This window comes from Monodelphis domestica, chromosome 4, assembly GCF_027887165.1.
Source record: "Monodelphis domestica isolate mMonDom1 chromosome 4, mMonDom1.pri, whole genome shotgun sequence".
NCBI lineage: Eukaryota > Metazoa > Chordata > Mammalia > Didelphimorphia > Didelphidae > Monodelphis > Monodelphis domestica.
In genome coordinates this window covers 182600401-182622379 of record NC_077230.1, presented here as the reverse complement: position 1 = coordinate 182622379, position 21979 = coordinate 182600401, and the positions used below count along the sequence as shown (strand labels likewise).

The following is a 21979-nucleotide window of genomic DNA, read 5'->3' as shown; positions in this document are numbered from 1 at the left end:
ATGCAGAGGGCATTGTTCGATAACTAATTTCTCTACTATATGGTCTTAGAGGATCTTCAAACTCAGAGCCTGTGATTCTGATTCAAAATAAAAATGATCTTGAATGTTTAGAAATGTGGTCTAGATAAAAGAGAGTTGAGATATGAAAAGGAAAAAAACAAGTATACCTTGGGGACAAAATTTAAAATATGCATATTAGTATGAAAAGAAGTGAAGATAGGCTGGTCTCATGGCATGGGATGACAGGTAGATAATAAAAGTACTCCACTGACATTCTTACAAGTGAAAAGTTGAGAAAGACCTCTAGCATGTTGGGTAGATCCCTTGTAGTGAACTTTTGGGAAGACCTGGATAAAAGTTAAATAGAATGAATGGAAATCTGTACCCTGAAGGGGCCACGTATAGCAATGAGTTTAAATGCTTATTTGATTGTCTTCATTGAATACCACAGTGTCAGAAACTACAAGTTTCTGTTTTGGGGGTTGGTTGATTGTTTGTAATATCACATTCACCCTGTCCAGAAAGAATTGACTATTTTTTTGAAGAAAAACTAAATTGGAATTCAGAAAAGGGCAAGATCAGCATAGACTATGGCCGTCAAAGGAGGAAATACATAAGCGAGACCTATAGAGTATATAGAGACTTCTGTCTCTGCTTTCTTTGGTTATGTCCCCCTCTTTTCATAGAGGTATCCCTTCTGCATTGCAACTTTCCCCATCACAGTTTCCATATATCATGGACTGGCATAAGAAATTAAATGAGAATTTTGGGAGAGTTTTGCAGAAGCTGCAGATGATTTACAAATGCCGGCAGATGACATAGGAAGAATTTAAAAACTCAGAAATGTATTATGTACAGTATTATATAATATCAACATATTTTATCTTTTAATACCTTAAATATACACAGTAAACACCCCATGAAAGAAAAAGAAGAAAGTTCAAACTTTTCTGGTACAAAGGGAGTAAAAAAATTTAAGTAGATTTTGCATATCGAGGGAACTCTATGCCCCTAACTTCCTAATACCTCCCCCCCAATATGGAAGGGGATACTTATACATCATTGCTGGTGATTACATTCTATGTCTACAACAACTAAGGGAGTGGGAGAGAGGGAGGAGTGTCACTTCTTACAGAAGATTAGTCTGATAGAATATGAACGGTGAAAAAACAGAATGTGAAAGATGAAATGGCAATGGAGGGGAGAAAAATGTTATGGCAGAAGGATAAAGAAACCATAGAAATTTTGGCTTAAGTGTATGTAGCAAACAATAACAGGGGCACAGAAAGCCAGGAGAGGTTTCTGGGTAGAAATGATAAGAAAAATCTATGGCCACAGAAAACAAAATATCAATTTTTGCAAAGCTGACCTAAAATTAGACTGTCAAAACCTTTTCTAATACTATTATTATTAGTAGGATCAAAACTATGATTTAATAAAGAATATAAGGAAGATCAGAAAGAAGCAGGGACAAGTATAATATTGAAAGTTACAAGTTGAAGTTAAATGTTTAAAAAGAAGAGTAAGCTCTTTATAATAGATTTTAAATAGAGTTCCTATGTACAATGATTCTTTGTTCCACTGGTTGCAATTATATGTAAATGCTGATTTTATTTGCTATATATTGATGGGCAAAATTTTCATTCACTAAGAAAGTGATAATACTATTCTATATTATCATATTCATATATGATAAAGATAATAGCTTAAATATAAAAATGCTGTGAAATTTTCTTCTTGGCAGATTTATTTTCAGCTTGTTAATTGATTGATTAGCTCCTGCAACATGTATTTATTTTATAGTTTAATCAATTTATACTTCAATTTGTATTAGTTCTAATATTAATATATGATCTGTATAACAAACTGTGCCTGAAATTTCTTTGCATATTTCTTGGAGCCTAGGACAGTGATTTGCTTACTCTAGGCTCTTAGTATGTACTTACTGATTTAGTTTGATCACAATTTACAATATTTCTGGGTAAATATGAAAAGTTCAGTAGAGTTTCCATTACCTAGAACATCAGAAGAAGAGGGAAGTGATAAAGTGCTCTTAGCTTTTCCAAAGAGCCCAAAGCTTGATTTTTTTTTTTTACCAGTTTCTACTGCTGGTGCTTGACACCCACAAAACCTACTATATATTTGCATTTTATGTGGATACCTTATCAAGAAAACCTTCATTGTGACTTAATATCTTCACTTTTAAATGCTGGAATATGGTAGGACAAATACAATGCGGCTGCCTCTTTCACTAGGAATAGTCTGCCTAATGCTGAGCTTTCTTTCTTATTCTAGCAGTTGGAATAGAATTTTTTTCCCTTCTATTTAAAATAGGCAACTCTTCTTACACAAGAAACTCTTACCCCCAAGTTCTAAGACTTTGAGCAACTGGAAAAAGAAATGTTTTTCATTGCAAAGACATAGAAAAACTTATACAGACAATATATATATATATATTTTTTTTCCTGTCAAAATTGAGGGAATTGAAGGAATTAGAACAGCAAGTGGTTAACTGTGGCAATTAAGTGAACTACATTGACTTATCTTGTCACTCAATTCTGGAGCTAGCTCAGTTCCCTTTCTATTCAATTATGGGTCTAGTCCAATTTCTGTCATGTGAGAAAACTATTCAATTGTGGAAATTGTTAGGCAATCTTATTATATTGTTTGGACCCAGCTCTGTATGCCTGGGAAATAGGACCACCTCTACCCTTAACTAAGAACTTAGGTCATATTGAATAGAAATTCAGTCAGATCCAAAGGCTGATGCAAGAAGTTCACAACTATGTCCTAAGCAAACCATAAGTCTCATTGGAAAACTGGCCCTATCATGATCAATCAGTTATTGTTCCCAATGTTTATTTGATTGTTTATAGTCAACTCGGGAATAGTATACCTCTTTTTCTGATTTCAGGGAATTGTACTTGTTTGTTCTTCCCTTTCCAAAGTCTCTAATCTTTCCTCCAATTAGAAATCAAATTACCTAATTTTGTATCTTAGCTGGTTATTTTGTTTTTTAATTAATTGGCTTAATTTAATTGTTTTAATGCATAAAAGTCCATCCCTCCCCCCCTCCATTTGGTGGCCAGCCCTAAACTGAGTAAAGGGACTGGTCTAGATTTATTAGTCAATTGGCATGCATTGCTTAAAAAATCAAAATGTCCAGAAACATGAATCTTTGCTTCCTCAGCCATTTCATCTTTTACCATCCACAAGGATCTAGACTGCAGAAGTTACCTGAAGGGAGATTGTCAGGAACAGAGTAAGCTTTCTTGCCATAAGAACAGACAGCTCTATTTTTATTTTTAATTTCCTTTTTTTTTACTTATATGATATCTATTTTAGAATCAAAAGTAGGTATAAAATACTGATGCAATCAAATGAATTTGATTTTGGAAGGATGAACTTTTTTGATTTCAGAGAAAGGAAAGGCAGATACCCATTACCTAAATTTTTACAGAGGAAGTTAAGTCAAATGAAATGAAAAAAATTAAAGAATATCTAATTACATTGAGAAATTAAATTCTGAGAACAAACAGAAATAATTTTGATGAGGTGGAAAGATTTTACCTGTTTAAATAGACTTGTATGGTTGTGTAAAAATTTGACCAGCTAAGATTAAGTGACATGTACAGTTGATAGAAGAAAGGAAAGCTAAGAATGAATTAAAAAGAATGGCATGGTCCAGTAGGGATAGTATAAGGAAAACTTTAAAGCTTACAATAGACCACAACTGGTGGTGAATGCTAAGGATAATGAAAAGGGCTTTTTAGTTCTGTTGGGGAGTAAGATAAAGTTCAAAGAAGGAAAATGTCTATATCTCAGAGTGGATGTGTCAATGACAGTGGTGAGCAAGAAGGACTATTCAGCTATTTTGCTTCTGTTTTCTCTAGAAAGGAAAAATATCTTCAGATTGAAGAGAATGGAACAAAAAATGGTTAATGGGGAATTGAAACTCAAGATAAGTGAGGAGATGGTAGGAGAGCACTTAACTGACTTCTGTGAGTTAAGGTCACTACATCCCAGGGTTCTGAAAGAACCAGGAGATATGATTGCTGGACCATTTTCTGTGATCTTTTGAAAAAATCTTGGACAGGAGGAGTGATGTTGTAACCTTGGATATGGGGAAATGTCCAACTTTTTTTTTTAAAGGAAGAATTTGTAGACCTCATACTATGGAGAGATCAAGAATCTTGATTTTAATTATTCTCAAAAATCATTAATATAATTTCAAAATATTTGGTTAACTTTTTTTGTTTTTACACATTGCCTTCATTTCCAAATATTTCCAACCCTAATCCAAAGAGCCATCCTTTAGAGAGAGAGAGAGAGACAGAGACAGAGAGGAAAGGGAGGGAGGGAGAGAGAGGGAAGGAAGGCGGACAAGCAGTTTAGCCAAACTAGCCAACACAATGGGATCTGACAAAAGATACAGCAATACATACTCATATTCAACCTCTGCAAAAAGGGGAAGATTATACATTCAAGAATATTTTATTAAAGAGATGATTTATAAACATTTAGAAAAAGAAATGGTGATCATTCCATTTTTTTTTGGTCAGATTTGCTAGATCAGAAAGACTACCAAAAATCTAGTTTAATCGAGATTTGAAAAAAGTATTTTACAAAGTCTCTTGTATTTTAGTGGATCAATGCAGGCTAAATTGGGATAGGATTCTAAGAGTAACCTAATAATGCTATTTATATTCACCTGAAGGAAGATCTGTAATAGAATAATCCAGGGATCTTATCCTTGAATTTGGACTTAATAGTTTTCATTAATGATTTAGATGAAAGCATAGATACTTATCAGATTTTAAAAAAATCAATTTGGATATAAAATCCCAAAGTCATTATACGTCGCATTTTCCTTGATCGAGCAAAATCACTATTAGGTTACTACCCCAAGCAGATTAAAGAAAAAAGAAAAAGACTCACAATAACAACAATTTTTTTTTTGTAGTGGCAAAGAGCCAGAAAATAAGTGTACTGATCAGTTGAGGAATAGATGAACAAATTATGAAATTATGATGTATGAATATGTAACACATTGGCTTTGGTCTGCTACCACCCTGATGAATTGATAGACTGTTAATTAGTAGTATACTTAAAACTAGAGTACATTCAAAAGGCACTAGTTAGGCAAGGTGAGTCACTTTGTTCAAGATCTTTTGGCCAGCTTGGCATTGGATATAAAAGACAAGATGCTGGCAGACTGGGGAGGGTCCTCCTTTACCTGGAGCTTGCATGAGGTTGGTGCTTCTGTATCTCTTGGGTCTATTCTTTTCTGCTTTTAAATAAAGAAGATTGGGCATAGCTATTACTTTTTGAATTAGGAAAGGTCAGGAGAGTGGAGTCATCAGAAATATAGGAGCTGGAATCCATTCTTGAATTTGCCAGAAGCCAGATATTGAGGCACTAAGTTCTGAGCTAAGCAGTTCATCAGTAGCAGAGATATGAACTCATTCATCCATTGGGTATGCTACATTTAGTTAAATGGAACTGGGATACTAATTACTGGTAGCTACAGTGGGGAAAATATACTGGAACTGGGGTTCAAACTTACAGCATTAGAGAAAGACACATCCTGACCCCTCAGGGGGTAACCCTAGGACCTTGAGGGAATGATATAACCAGGCTTGCTTGGGGAGAATAAATCTATATGCTACAAATGTAATAGAATAAAAATGTGCTATGAGAAATGATAAAATAAATGTTTTCAGAGAAACCTGGAAAGATTTATGTAACCTGACAAAGTAAAGTCAACAAAACTAAGAGAACAATTTATATAGTAACAGCAATGTTATAAAAAAAAAACTTTGAAAGACTTAAGGACTCTTATCAACTTGACAAACTATGATTCCAGAGGGCTGATTAAAAAAAAAGGGAGTAAGCTCTTCTATTGGGCTGCTGGGCAGAGGGGAGGGGAGCAGCTCCACCTGAGTCCCCCTGCCTTTCTAGTAACTAACTGTGGTGGGCAATGGAGACTGTTCCATCTCTAGCACTCATGCCATAGGTTCACCATAATGGGATTATAGCATATAATGTGATGAAAGTAACTGGGATAAATGTAAGAATCCTAGAGACTTAGATTAAACAAACCAACTGCACAAATACAAGATGAGGTTTGAGGGGGAAAAGAGTTCATTTGAAAAAGTCTTGGATTTTTACTGAGCTATAAGTTTCGTGAGTCAGTAGTGTGAAATGGCAAGTAGAGGAAAATAAATATTCACCATGGAAGGAACCTCAAAGGCCATCTAGTCCAATCTCATTTTACAGATGAAGAAATTTAGGTCCAGAGAAGTTGTGACTTCTTCCAGGTCACACAGATAATGAGAGATATCCCTCAGGGACCCTATCCTGGACCCTCTTCTTTCCCCCCTCTATACTATTGTATTTGGTGATCTTATCAGCTCCCATGCATTTAATTATCTATTCTTTGCTGATGATTCTCAAATCTACCTATCCTGACCCAAACTTTCTGCTGGCATTTATTCTTGAATTTCCAAGTGCCTTTCAGATATCTTAAACTGGATGTCTGGTAGACATGTTAAAAATGTCCAGAATGGAACTTAGTATCTTTCACCTTAAACCCTCCCCACTTCCTACCTTCCCTTTATCTTCCTTGTCCCTCAGGCTCAGAACCTAGGAGTCATCCTAGATCCTTCACTATCCCCACCCCCCCCCCAACTCCCTTTTAATCTATTGCTAAGGCTAAAGTTCACCTTTGCATCATCTCTCATATATTTTCCTTTCTCCCCTCTGACACTACAGCAATTCTAGTACAGGCCTTCATCACTTCATGCCTGGACAATTGCAATAGAATGCTGGTGGGTCTGTCTACCTCAAGTCTCTGCCTCCTCCAATCTATCTTCTATTAAGCTTCTAAAGTGATTTTCCAATGCACTGGTTCAATTCTGTCACATACACACCCATACCCCAAATGAATAAATTTGAATAGTTCTCTATTGGCTTCAGAATCAAATACAAAACTTTCTGTTGGGCATTCAAAGTCCTTTAAACCTAATTCCCTCCTACCTTTTTAGTCTTCTTACACCTTAGTACCAAAGGGAACTCTAATCCAACAACATATAACTATAATATTATTATTAATATCTTAACTATTCCAAGAACAAGATATTCCATCTCAGCCCCTGGCATTCTCTCTGGCTATCTTTTATGTCTGGAATGCTCTCCCTCTGCCACTCTGACCATTCACCTCTTTAGCTTCTTCTAAATCCAAACTAAAATCCTACCTTCTATAAGAATTCTTCCCCAACCCCTCTTAATTCTAATGCCTTCCCACTGGTAATTGTTTCTAATAACAGTGAATGTTTATTGATTAGTTGATTGATAGTAATTATCAGAGGCAGAATTTGAACCCTTAGTCTTCTGATTCCATATTATCTGCCCTGAGTTCTCTAAATAGAGGCACAGTATCAAGCACGAGGGTGGTGAATGTTCTATTGTCCCTGATCAGATTATATTTGGAACAGACTAGTTACTGACACCAGATAATTAAAATTTTAACAATATTACCAATATTGTTGAGCTAGAAGATTTCCAGAAGAGGATGACTAAAATGGTGAAAGCATTGAAGGTCATGACATATGAAAATTAGTTAAAGAAACAAGAGATTGTTAGTCTAGAGAATTATAATAAAATAATTAGTATTTATGTAGCACTTTGTAGTTTACAAAAATACATCATCTACTTGATCCTCACAACAACTCCATTAGCTATTAGGGATATTATTGTGTCCATTTTACAAATGAAAAAACTGAGAAAAAATTTGCCCATAATCCCATATGCAAAGGTCTGAGGCAGGAAAAGTGAAGCTGAAGGCAGGAAAAGAGGGAGGGCAGTCCCTTAATTCTATTGTCTTCATGTATTTGAAGAGTTGACATACCACGAGATTTGAGATACATTCTGCTTAGTCTCAGAATTCAGGATTAGTAGTAATGAGTAGAAGTTGTAAAGAGGCAGAGTTTAATTCAAGAAGAAAACTTCCTAACAGTTTGAGCTTTCCAAAAGTGGAATGATCATCTTCAGAAGACAGAGATTTCCTTATCCTGAGAGATTTTCTAATAGAGTTTGAATGATTGACTGCCTGTCAGGAATATTGTAGACAACATAGAAAGTACTCCTGTTTAGGTAGAAGTTGGACCAGATGGCCTGTGATCTTCCTTTCTACTTTGTAATTTTTTTATTTCATAAAGCTGCAGTAATCTTCAGGTAATTAAAGGCATGTTTACATATGGTTCCGGTATGGCAGGGTTGTGGGGGCGGGGGAGGAATAGAAATTTTCCAAGCTACAAAGAGCCAAAGAAAAATCTTAATTTAATAAAAATCGAGGAGCTGAAGATAAAAAGGAATACACATTTCTGTTTCCCAGGTTGTATGGGAAATGGAGTTTGAAGTTACTTCTACACACCGGGCGAAGTCCCGGAAAGTTGGGGTGGAGGGGGGATGTTGGTAATAGGACTTTATGATGGTAAAAGGTTCAAGAAAGAACTAGATTTTCAATGAGAAACCCTACCCAGTCAGAAAAACATTCAAATCTTTTTATCTTGCTAACAAATCCTTCCCAATGAAAATATTACTGAATCTTTATCACTATTATTTATCATTTTTATGTATTGTGTTATTACTGGCAATAATAATCATAGGTAGTGTTCTGCAATCTTTGGGAATCTGGCCCAGTGTGGGTACAAAACGACTCGGAGGTTGGAGCCCAAGCCTGGCCCGAGACAGTGTGCAAAACCACACCCACAAAGAGGCCCAAGGAGACCCGGAGCTTTCTCTTCGGTGGTGGCGGCTGCCTCTGGGCCCCTAAGCAGCAAATTCAGGCCAGCTAGTAGTACGCGACTCTCCGGCTTAGGTTTCTCCGCCCGAAGCGCTCCCAGCCTAGCCTACCGACCTGACACCAGGGCTGCAGCCCCCTGCCCAGCGGGGTCTTGGTCCTAGTCCTCCCAGGGCTCATTTGCATAGGGGCGCGCGCGCCTTGGGCCAGGGAGGCGGCGCGCGCGCTCCCTGACAGCTCTACTCGCTGACTCGTTCACTCGCTCGCTCCCGGCTTCCGAGCACAGCATGGCGGTCAAGGTGACTCCAACTATCTGCTGCTGCTTATGGCATAGGAAACGTTACCGGGGCTTTTTTTTTTTTAATTCCTTCTCTTTCGCATTTCCCTTTTTCCTTCTCTTGGATAAACGCATTTCGGGTCTTCAGCTCCTGGGTCGGGGGTGGGGAAGCTGTGCATGGGCAAGAAGATGCCTGCCTGGGGGAGGGGAGGAAGAGAGACAGGGAGTTTGAGGGTCTTGCCTGGACCACGAATCCGGTTCAGGCACCCTGCCAAAGGGGGTGTATTCGTGGGTATAAACCCGAGAGCCGGGGCTTGTATTGTGGCGGAAAGAGGGTGGGAGGAAGTTGCATGTCAGGCAAAGGTGGGGGGGGAGAAAGAGAGAGAGAGAGAGAAAGAAAGAGAGAGAAGAGAAAGAGAGAGAGAGAGAGAGAGAGAGAGAGAGAGAGAGAGAGAGAGAGAGAGAGAGACTTGTAGTGGGGGAGGGGAGGGGATATTTTGTGATTAGGGGATCAGTGCAATAATCAGGGACCAACGTTGGTATTAGCAATGCAGGTGGTAGTGACTGTAGAGAGCTTTTACGAATGTTGTTGCAACAATCTTAAATGGAAGTAGAAAGAAGACTTCATTTTTATTTCATTTCACCGGCATCATGTTTTGAGGAGGATTGTTTTCCACTGGGATGGGCTACTAGGCCATGAGTCTAACTTGGGCATTTATGACTTCCTTGTTGTTGACCCCTTACTGGCCTCTTGGTGTGGAGGTGGGCGTTTGCTACTGTGTTGCTGTCAGAATGGGGAGAAAATTAACTATTTAATCTTAGCGATCCTTCTCTGTTACAGAAGCACTGTATGTTCAATTTGCAGTTTCCTCCAGATTTTCACACTACTAGCTTTCTGCCCTTCAGGTCACAGCCATCCCATGTGACAGCTGTAATCAGCAGCTGGTGTCTTTATTTTGTTTTGAAACTAAATTAAATACACTTATTAAAGAGATAAGGGCATTGATTGTCAGGATGTGAATTCTTATCTGTTTAGATTGTAATAAATTTCTCTAGTGAAGCATTAACTAGCTTTTTTTTTTTTGGCCTTACAGGTGCAGACAACCAAGCGGGGTGATCCTCATGAGTTAAGAAACATATTCCTGCAGGTAATCTTGTTTATGCATCATAGTTTTAGTTGGGATTCACATGGAGCTATAGTTAGGCCTTAACTTTCAAAAATGGCCTGTTCTTTTTCAAAGCAGACCTGAACCCATGAAAGCATCCCATGAATCTGCTTCTCAGGAATTCTAGAGAAATTTCATTAAACATTTTCTACCAAATGTCTTTTTTCAGAAATGTATATATAGAGATATGGGAAGGTTAGTAAAAGAATTTCCAGTTTTCCTCAAAAACTACTACCTAAAGTAGTTATAGAATTATTTGTGTTCATTTTTTTGTATGTTCATTTTTAAAAAAAGCATAATTAATAGATTAAAGAACCTAAAATTCTTTCTTTGTTGGAAGTCTGTAGAATTTTCTTGATCCATAAGTAATCCTTGCTTTTGTGTATAAATAAAAGATGCAGCTTGTTACCAAGATGATAACTTGTAACCTTTTTTATTTACTATTCATAGGTATTTGAATATGCTTTTAAAAAACAATTTAATAGTTATCTTTGTATCAAAGTATCATTATAGAATTCTTTCAAGGATATCACACAATATGTAATAACTTGAAGTTGGCTCAGTCTTCAGGATTAATGACCTTGGCTCTGACCTTTTTTCCACTTAGGGTGTGTGTGTGTGTGTGTGTGTGTGTGTGTGTGTGTGTGTGTGTGTGTGTATGTTTGTTTTGAATTACTTTCTTATGTTCAGAAGTTCTTTGAACAGGAGGGTGTTCTTTAGAAATAGAATCGAAAGTAAGATAATCCATGTTTGTATTTTTTACTGTGAAATCTCATTTTCATTTTCATTTTTGTATCTAAAGCACTTAAAACAGTGCCTTCTGCTGGCACATAGTAGGCAATTGATTAAAGCTTATTGAATGAATGTTGTAAGAGTTTTCTTTGAACTCTTGTGATCTCTAGGTGTTGTGGTGGGAGTCAAGAAAACAGGGTTCTAGTTTCAACTTTGGCTAACTTGCTCTTAGGCATGTTACTTAAACTTTCTCTGTCTCAGTTTGTCGGGACAATGAAATGGTCCCTTTAAGCCCTATAGATGGCATGATTTGGTTAATAGGTTCATATATATCTTGTAGTTAAAGGAATGAATTTTTTTAAATTGGAGACATGATTGTACTTATGTTTAAGTATATTGTAAACTAATTTTAAAAATATATGTATTAAAATTGAGATTTTATAGATAGTTTGAGATTAAATAAACTAGACATATTTAGTGGAATTATGGAAACATCTGACAATAGATGTAATCTTCCAGCTATATGATAATAATGGATGCAACAGAAATGTTGCATTAGACTTTATTTCTGGTTTAAAATATTAGTTGATAATAAATTTTAAAACTAATGAACATTTTCTGGGCATTGACAATTAGCCACATTACTATATATATTTTTTGCCTGATGAAGTAAACACATATATTTTATGGATCTTCATATAGCTGAGAAATTAAATGAAGCCTTTCTGATTAGTGACTTTTTTCCCCTCCATGTAACTTTTATCAACATTAAATTGAATATTTTAGATGCAATATTTTGGCACCTTAACTTCTTTCAGGTTAAAATTTTATAGTAGACAAACTTCTGAAGACACTCTTCACTTCCTGCCTCACCAAAAAATATTAAGACGGGTAGAATTAATGAAATCCTTTTGAACATTTACTATTTACAGAACCAATACCTGAGGCATTCTTAGAGGCCAGGCTTTCTAACTACAAGGAAATTACAATATAGGAAATTTCAGAATGTTTACTCAGATGAACTTGAGGATACCTAAAAGTAACATGTCAATAAGTGAAAAATAAAAATACATGCTAAGTGTGTATTGTTCTATCCTTTTTGCATATAATGGTGAATCAGAGTGGGGTAGGACAGGGATGTGCTTTGAATACTATCAGAGTAACATAGATTTTTGAGCTGGATAGAATATTCAAGGTCATCTAGTCCAACTCTTTATTTTACAGCAGAGGAAATTGAGTCTCAGAGAGGTTAAATAATTTCCTCACTTCACAGGGAGTAAGTTTCAAAATTAGGAACTGAAACCAGATCCCCAAACTCTAAATCTAACATTTTCTGTGTGTAGGATGTGAGTTTATAACCACATCTTGAAGGACAATAGTTGTGTGCAAGTCAAGAGAAAGAGTGTTGCCAAGGACAAAGGCATAAAGTTGAATGTAAAGGACAACAAACAGATTGGTTTGGCTAGAGAACAATAGCCATGTTGTAGAATGCTGAGATGAAGTTGGGAATGTATGGGATGGAGGATTGTTGTCAAAATATAAAGATGATCCTTGTTACAAAGCTATTATAACATCTTGATATAAAAAATTAATATAAACAAGCAGTGTTCCACTGTATAATAACCTTGAATTCTAATCTAAGGACTTTGTATATGAAAAAGCAAAGATCAATTATAGGTTCTTAAATATGAGATAAATAAAATTGGGTTTATAGAAGACTTCATAATAATGTCAGCTGTGTATATGATGGATTAATGTGGGAAGAACTTGGAGAGGGAGAAGGATGACCACATACTAGACTCTCCATTACAATAATGTAGGTGTCTGGTAACAGATCATTTGAATTCTGAGGAACAGTTTCCTTATCTGTAAAAGGAAAAGAATGGACTAGACATATATATAATTATATTGCACATATATATGTAAAGTTTCAAATGTAGAGCTTTCAGAAAGATAAGAAGACAAGAGGAAGTCCTGAAGCAGATGTATTGTAGTAGAAAGAACATTGGCTCTAAACTTAGATCTGGCTTGAGTACCCAGTTGCTTATTCTCTTTGATCTCAGATAAATCACTTCTCTCTCTTCATTTGTAAGATGTATTGCTTGCTTCCCAGGATAGTCATTGGAAGAGGTATCACAGAAATGTGAAGTGTTATTGCCATTATTAATTCCTTTTTAATATTTTTAGTTTCAGTTGTCAAATGTGTCACTCAAGTCATGGAAACTTGAAACTAAGGGGGTGAGGTTAGAAGTATAGGTTTGTGTAGGTGAGAAATGAATTCATGAAGCTGAAGGGAAAGAGTACAGAATGAGAAGACTAGAAGATCAGGAACTGAGCTATAGGTGATTACTAGAGGTCAAGGGGTAAAATAATAAAGAAAAACAGGCATGATGGCATGAAAGCCAAGAGTGGAATTTTCAGGAAGAGGAGGAGAATAAAAAATGTTATATATGTAGATTATCCTATTATATCCTGGCTTGACTTCAGGAGGATTTTTGGTATTTGGGTAGGTTTAGAATCACATGTTTGACTTTATGCAGAATAAATGCTTCATTTTAAACAATTCTTATTTGTACTATTTTACCTAATTCTGGATCATACCTGCATGAATTCTTATCTGGATAAGATATAATGTTTTATTTGGGTAGATAATTATTAGTCTTTTAAGGCTATTGGTGCACATTGTTGGTGGAATTGTGTAAAATCACTTTCCTAAAAGGCAACTGAGGAAGAGTGGTAAGTTGTTGGAAAATCATGAGATTTGAGTTCCAGGCTTTTTCTGTCATTAAGTAGCAAGCTGTGTAATCTTGGATGAGTTACTTGACCTCCCTGAGCTTTGGTTTTCTCATCTGTGGGGCTCTGTGTCTGAGGTCCCTTTCATTCATTGTTGTATAAAATACTATTTCAATGTGAATTATTATGTAATAATACTAACTCATATTCATTTAGTGCATATCAGAAAAATACTGTGAGGTAGTATTATTTTCTCCATTTTTAGATTAGAAATGAAAATGAAGCTCCGAAAGGTAGATGATCTGTAGGACTTGGGAGCATGTCAATGGACAGCACTCAAATTTGAAACTGGGTTTCCTAATGCAAAGCCCAGTGTGCTTTCCACTATATCATTCTGCCGTGTATTTCATCAGTTTTTAGAATCTGAAGGGACCAAATTCTCTCTCTTTACACATATCATTAATGGTATCTGCTAGCATTTTTCCTTCCTGTCCCCAGTCTCTCTCTTACATATTTGGCTCAAGAGAGCAATAAATAAATTCATGTCTATCCATGTCACCTGTGCAATAATTTCTAAGTTAATTGTTAAGTTAAAGTGAACTGTTGTAACCCTTAGGTCATTTCTTGGTTTATTACCTCTTTCTTATCCATAACTCTCCCTGACTTGCTTTTGCTTTACTTATAATATATGATAGCAAAAGGAAGAGGGACTCAGAAGCAGAGAAGAAGGAGGTCAGCTAAGATTAGAGAACTTTTAGAACCCTCATAGATTATGTGTGGATTGTAGGTTGTAGAACTATGCTGTTCTTAATTGCAAAAGTTATGAGAAACTATTTTTGACCAAATAAATAAAAATTTTAGAAATTATAATTTTCTGTTTTATGTGATTGCACATATAAAATTTATATGAGATTGTGTACTATCTCAGCAAGGGGTGGAGGGAGGGAAGGAGAGAACTTGATACTCAAAATTCTTTTTAAAATGTTGGGAACTCTTTACATATGTAATTGGGAAAAAAGAAATTTAAATAAAATTTTAAAAAGAAATTATATTTTTCATCACTTTCTAACTGAAAGACTTCCTACTATCAAAAGAAACAAGAAGAAGCTAGATGGCTCAGTGAAGAGGTCAAGGCCTAGAGATGGGAAGTTTTGGGTTTAAGTCTGGCCTCAAATAATTCCTAGCTGTGAGACCACAAGGAAGTTACTTAATCCCAATTGCCTAGCCCTTATTGCTCATCTGTCTTGGAACCATTACTCACTGTCAATTCTAGGACAGAAGATAAAAGTTTAAAAAAAAGAAAAAGAAGTGAGCATTGTGTGGTAAGTGCCCGTTATTCCAAGCCTACCTATTTCTATATGCTATAACATAAAGAGAGTGAAAAATGATAATAGAGCTAAATAAATAGCCTGAATGTATTTTATTCTGATAGCTCAGTCCCTATTACCAGTGTAACATGTAAAGAAAATAATTTCAACATAACACTAAATAGAGGTAAAGTGGGCATTTCTAGGGAAGTATTCATTAGAAAATGCCTCATTTTTAAAGTTGGGATCTTTCCTGCCCTTTGGTATTTGAGCTAATTATTGGGCATTTATATTAGTGATTCTTCATGATTCTTGTTGAGTGCCTAATTTGAATCCGCCAGAATACTTCTGTTTCATTGGGTTTTCCTCACTGGACATTTTTGATCTGGTTCCAGATTAGCATCCTTAAGAATCTTCTACTGTTGAACTACCCACTGATTCTCTCTAAAACAAGGGAACTTTGTCCTCTCAATTGGATTAGTCTGTTATTTCCCTAATAAATATATGTGTATGTATATGACTGTGTATGTCAACATGCCTTTTATATATATGTGGTTATACTATAATGATTCATTGTAGAAGCAAGGTGTTGGTCTCCTAAAGGCTGGGTTCTTGGAGACTGTGCCAGCAGAGGGTGAATTTTGACTGATCTTAACAAGCTAAAAAGATATCAAGTATGAGTGTGGTAATGGATTGAGATCCATCTTCCTTTCCATTCTACAGAACTGCCTCCTTGCCCTTTTATCTGTGTCAGAGTCTCTATCAGCATTAGTTGATCATTCAAGGATGTAGCTACTGCTATCTGAGCTGGAGAACAATTCGATTTTAATATACTTCAAAGAACATCAACTCATGGGCCCTAAGGAAGACTCCTTGAGTTAGAGGAGTATTTTATTTATTTATTTATTTATTTGAAATTTTTATTTAATTAGTTAATTTAGAATATTTTCCCATGGTTACAAGATTCATGTTCCCTCCTCCCCTCTTCCCTCCCCCCTTCTGTAGCCGACATGCAATTCCACTAGATTTTACACGTGCCATTGATCAAGACCTATTTCTATATTATTGATATTTGTACTAGGGTGATCATTTAGAGTCTACATCCCCAGTCATATCCCCATTGACTCATGTGATCAAGCACTTGTTTTTCTTCTGTGTTTCTACTCCCATTCTTCCTCTGAATGTGGATAGCACTCTTTCTCATAAGTCCCTATGAATTGTTCTGGATCATTGCATTGCTGCCAGTAGAGAAGCTGGAGGAGTATTTTAAAAACTGAACTAAAATAAAATGGAAGTCTGCATACCGTCTTCCTTCCTACCAAGAAAAGACTTCAGAAATGTTGACTGCTATTTAGGCTGATCTCTTTCTTACCAAAGTAAGCTTCACAGGTCCCTATGAACTATACCTTGATTGTCAAGAGTCAGGAACTGGCCAGGCTTATAAATATATATTCTTCTTGTATGTTCCCATGGTTACCTAGGCTGAGAAATTGGATGTTTATTTTGGGAACAATGCAGATTAATTATTCAACTTAATCTGCCCTGGAAACTGTTCTATCCCTAGTTATTCTGCTTTCCATAGTCATCATTTTCTTTCCAAGGATTTTAACCATTTTATGAGAAAAAAATTTCTGTATATTATATATGCTAGCAGCTAATTTCATTGATTAACAGTGAAATTAACAACTTCTCTCCCACTTTTTTCATATGCAGAAATTTGTCAGCAAGCTTCCACAAAGAAATAATAAAAAAATGTATTTCAAAACAAAATGAATGAATGAAGCAAGTGGCAATTTATTAAGTGCCTTCTATGTTCTAGGCACTCAGATTGGTGCTGAGGATAGACATACAAACTTTAAAAAGTCCCTGTCCTTAAGGAACATTTATTCTATCAAGGGACACAGAAATACATATTTACATATTTTTTTTTACATATAAGTAAATACAAAATATATATTGAATTTGATATTAGGTGATTTTTTTGTGGGGGGAAGGAAGGGAGGAAATAGCTAGAGGGAAAGAGCCATATAGGAGTTAGCTTTTAAGGAGAGCTTTAAGGATAGCAAAGGATTCTAAGAGGCCAGTGTAGGGAAAGAGCACATTTTTGGCATAGACAAAGCCTGCTCAAACACAGAGATGGGAGATGGAATGAATTTGCAGAATAGTTAGTAGGTCAGCTTGTTTAGAGATATAAGTTTCTCTGTGGCGTTAATACAAAACAAGGTTGTGGTATAATAGTCTTAATTTTATGTGTATGCACATATGTGTACATATGTATGTGTTTATGTATGATAAAAGTATGAAAAGTACAACAAATCTATAGAAGTTTTATATATAAAACTACATTAGTATTAATACACATTTGTGAGGATCTTTGCATAATTTTTAAAATTCTGCTATCAAATATGACTTTTGATCAGTGTGGTTGAATAGGTTTGGCATTTGCTCCTTCTAATTTGAATTTTTTTTACATTGTAACTTGTGTTTTCATGTTATAAAGAAGAAACAAGAAAGTTGAAATAAGATGACTTATTTGTTTTAGCTGTAGAAAAGTTTTATAGGCATGCTTTGCTCACTACCGTTGTGCAAAGAGCATGCAATGCATTTAAAAGTCATACATTCCTGCCTAAATTTGGCTTCTGTTAGAAATAGGGCCCAGGGAAGGGAGAAAGACCATCAGGAGGGAATAGCTTTGTGGGTTCAGTTCTTGACTCAGTACATGCTGTATATATTTTTGGTGTCTGGTCATGTATATAGTGCTTCATCTGAAATGCACAGCAGTTATATTTTGTTACCACACCCTGTGACATTGTCATCTTTTCATTGTTGAAACTGGAATGATGTTAAGAAGCAGATGTTATGTAAGATCTCAGGTGAAACAAAGTCATACAACAGTTTGTGCTCATGTTACAGTTGCAGACTGGAAAAGCAAGGGAGTTTACTCTACCTAGGCCAGTCAGGACTGATCTCCCTGGTGAGCAGAGTGAAAGTAGATACCAAACCCAAAAACACTTTTTTTTGAAGTCAAAGAAAAATATTGGAACAGCTTTTCTTGGTTAGGTGAAAGCAAGTAAGCCCAATGAGAAAAGAAAGAGAGAGAGAGACAGATACAATAGAGAGTTATTGGGTGTCTTGCCTGTTTATGCACTTTAACCCTTATATTGGTTTGGCACTGTGGAGCTTCCAAATTGCCTTCATGTACATTATTTCATTTACTCCTGACAAATCTGTTGGGTAAGCAGAGAATGTTGTAGTGTCCCCAGTTTCAGATGAGGAAATAGGACAGAGAAATTAAGTAGCCTTTTTAGTCTTACAGCTAATTAGAAGTAGTCTTTTTTTTTTTAAACACTTACTTGCCTTAGAAATATCTCTGAAGACAGAAGGGCAAGGACTTGGCAAATGGGGTTAAATGACTTGCTTAGTATCATACAGCTAGGAAATATCTGAGGTGAGTTTTGACCCCAGGACTTCTTGACTCCAGGCCTGGCACTATTCATTGTGCCTCCCATCTTAGTTTTCTGACTTAATGTCCATTGATCCATACATTGGACAATGTTTCATTCTAATGAATGGGAGAAATCTTGTTTTCACAATATATATTTTATGTTTCCAGTGAGCAGGCCTTTCTTTTGGAAATTTTAATAAATATTAATCTCTGGGAGAATTTTTCAAGGTTTTCCCAGAAGTATTATTTTTGTATGCAAGAAGTAATTACTGTATGCATTTAAAATTTTTTTTAAATTTAAAATTAAAAATTTTTTTCTTTTTTTAAATTTAAGTGTTTTCCCATAGTTACATGATTCATATTCTTTCCTTTCCCTTTTCACCTCCCCATTCCCAGAGCCAACAAGCAATTCCACTGGGTTATACGTGTATTATCACTAAATACTTATTTCCATATTATTCATTTTTGTAATAGTTTTTTAAAAACCAAAACCCCACAACCAATACCCCCATAAAAAAGTGAAAAATCAAATGGTTTCCTTCTCCATTTCTATTTCTACAGTTCTTTCTTTCCATGTGGAAGAGCATTCCTTCTCATAAGACCCTTGGAATTATCCTGGATCATCGCATTGTTATCTGTAGCAAAGTTGATTACATATGATTGTCCCACAATGTTTCAGTTTCTGTGTACAATGTTCTCCCGGCTCTGCTCATTTAATTCTGCATCAGTTTGTGGAGGTTTTCCAGCTTGTATGGAAATCAAGAAATTTATCATTCCTTATTTGTATGCATATTTTTAAAGAAAGTTCTTTGGCTTGACATGTTAGGAAAAAATGATGAAATGAATCAGTCATATATATGTCCAGATTTGAATTCTACTCTTTAGGCATTTGCAATTACTTTTTTATTTTAAAAAATTTCCCCATAAATCTGAGGGAACGCCTGTAGTTTGTTTATACCACTTGGTATAAAGACAAAGATACTATGACTTGTATTTTGAATCCTAAATATTCATATTATTTGGACTTAATTTTCATTTTGTTTCTTATACAAACGTGATTTAAGTATAGATGGATTCAGTTAGGTTCAATCTTTAAGCTTAGCTTGTGATAATTGTTTTGTAAATCCCACAGTCACTTAAGACTAGATCAGTAACTGATAAAATTAGACAATTTGCCATATCAGTTTACTTGGATAATCAATGTCTTGAGGTTTTGGATTGTTGCCAACTATCATGACCTCACTGAAACAGGAAGTAACTCGATCTAATAATCACATATTCGCATTTGCTACTCGCCTTTTTATTTTTATTTTTACAAGAAATTGCTTTGATTTAATGTTTTTAAATTTAATGATTTAATTTAATTTAATATATGTTTTAAGGAAGTCAGTCTAATTTTCAAGCTTCAGAATATTAGATTTTTCTGTTACCTATAAAACTATATCTTATTTTTTAAAGTTTTAAAATGTTAATCAGAGTAAATACTCTTATGCTTGGAAAATAATTGAGTTGCATTTGAAAGTTTGACCAAGAAATAGCTTCTCTACTATTTTTATACCAGTGCTGCCTTTACACTGGGGTTGTCTTTCACATGTCCTTGACTTGGTGCCCATTTAGGATTCCTAGCTGTTAAGGAGGCATCTTTGAAATAGCAAGTGATTAACTTTGAAATTAAAGTACACTTAAGTTTAATTGTCTCTATAAGTCATTTGAGTTCATTATCACTGCACTCTTTAGAAGTTGGTTGGAATAGAACTGAATATTATTACTATGCTATCATTTGCATAATCATTAAAACTCTTTGTTGACATGAATCGGGTCCCCAAACACCATTTTTCACCCCTTTGTATCCCATTCCATTTGAAGTATTTAAATCATTTTGATTCACTTAAGGCAGTCAGTGAAAGATCCATATGTTTACCTAAAGTTAAACCATGTTCTATTTTCCTATAAAAAGTTGTTTTGACAAATATTCATATTGGAAATAGAGTCACATTAAGAGTATTTAAGTTTGATAGCTTATTCTCCTAATGTTTGATTACTTACATTACAGTAGAAAGTAAGCTCCGTGATGGCAAGAACTATTTGGATTTTTTTTATTTTTGTCTTTGTATGCCCAGTACTAGGAACATGATAGCTTAACAAATGTTTGTGGAATTAAAATGAATTTAATGATTAAATATCATCAATGATTTTCTTCAGTGTTTCATTTATTTTTCTAACCTAATGTTTCTCCAAAGTTACCAATGATTTCTTCTTCTTCTTTTTAAACTTTTACCTTTTAACTTAGAGTTAATATTATGCCCAGGGTCATATCACTAGAAAGTGTCTGATGGCAGATTTGAATCCAGTACCGTCCATCTCCAGGATTTGCTTTCTTCATGGAATCACTAGTTGTCCCTACCAATGATTTCTGAATTGCCAAAATCTAATGGATTTTTCTCAACTGTCAGTCTCTCCTAAGGATGTACTCTCTTTTAATTTTATGCCTATGTGATCATTCCTTAGTCTCCTTTGCTATATTTTCATCCACGTCAGATCTACGAACTGGATATTTGCCAGGTCCTTGTTTTGAATCCCTTCCCCACCCTTTTCCCCTCTGTACTATCTGGCTTGATGCTTTCATAAGTTCTCATGGATTCAATTATTTCATGCAGATGATTTCTAGCTCTATGTATCTATTTCTCATCCTTTTCCAGACCTCCAGTTCTCCATCACCAACTACATCATGGACCTTTCTCTAACTGAATTTGTCAAAAATTGAATTCATTATCTCCTGAATCTATGCCTCTTCTCAACATTCCTGTTAGTGTTGTGGGTACCATCTTGGTAATCTTAACTTCATCCTCAATTCCTCTTATACTCAATCAACATATCCAGTCTGTGACCAAATTTTGTCATTTCTACCATCACAATTTCTTTCATAATTCTTCTGTCTAATCATACAGCTACACTCTTGTGTAAGACCTTATCAGCTCTTGCCTGGATTATTGCAAGAGCCTTTTTATAGTCATCACATCCATTGCTCGTAAACTCCTCCTTTCTTTGGATTGAGGGCAGACATTGGAGAGCTCTTCCCAGATCTTTGGGAGGGCCTCAGGTCAGCCATATCATAATTTCCCACCTGACTGTGCTCCTCTGGACTTTATTGAGCTCTAGTGTCGGATACCCTTCTATAGTCCTTCCTTCTGTCCCCCATCTTTTTATGTATTGTCTTCCTTCATTAGATTGTGAGCTCCTTGAAGGCAGAGATTGTGTTTCACCTTTCTTGATATCTAAAGCACTTCATTCCATGTCTCCCACAAAGTAGTTTCTAAATAAAGGTTTATTTAAAAAAAAAAAACAAACCTTTATCTTCCATATTAGAATCAATGCTGTGTATTGGTTCCAAGGCAGAACAGTGGTAAGAGCTAGGCAATGGTGGTTAAGTGACTTGCCCAGGGTCACACAGCTAGGAAGTTGTCTAAGGCCAGATTTGAACCCAGGACCTTCTATCTCTAGGTCTGACTCTCAATC

General features: G+C 35.5%; 1 protein-coding gene across 2 annotated transcripts in view; it reads left to right on the top strand.

The window, feature by feature from the left end:
* The first annotated feature begins 8759 nt into the window (after positions 1-8759).
* The window catches only part of SLC25A12 (solute carrier family 25 member 12), a 122585-nt gene continuing 109365 nt past the window's right edge, over positions 8760-21979 (top strand). The window contains exons 1-2 of one of the 2 annotated variants that reach the window (XM_001376047.5): positions 8760-9102; positions 10175-10228. In XM_001376047.5, coding sequence (XP_001376084.2) covers positions 9091-9102; positions 10175-10228 — 66 coding nt within the window. In that variant the 5' untranslated portion in view covers positions 8760-9090. Of the gene's footprint in view, positions 9103-9510; positions 9843-10174; positions 10229-21979 lie in introns of those variants that run through there. The other variant, XM_007494366.2, reaches the window with a different exon arrangement.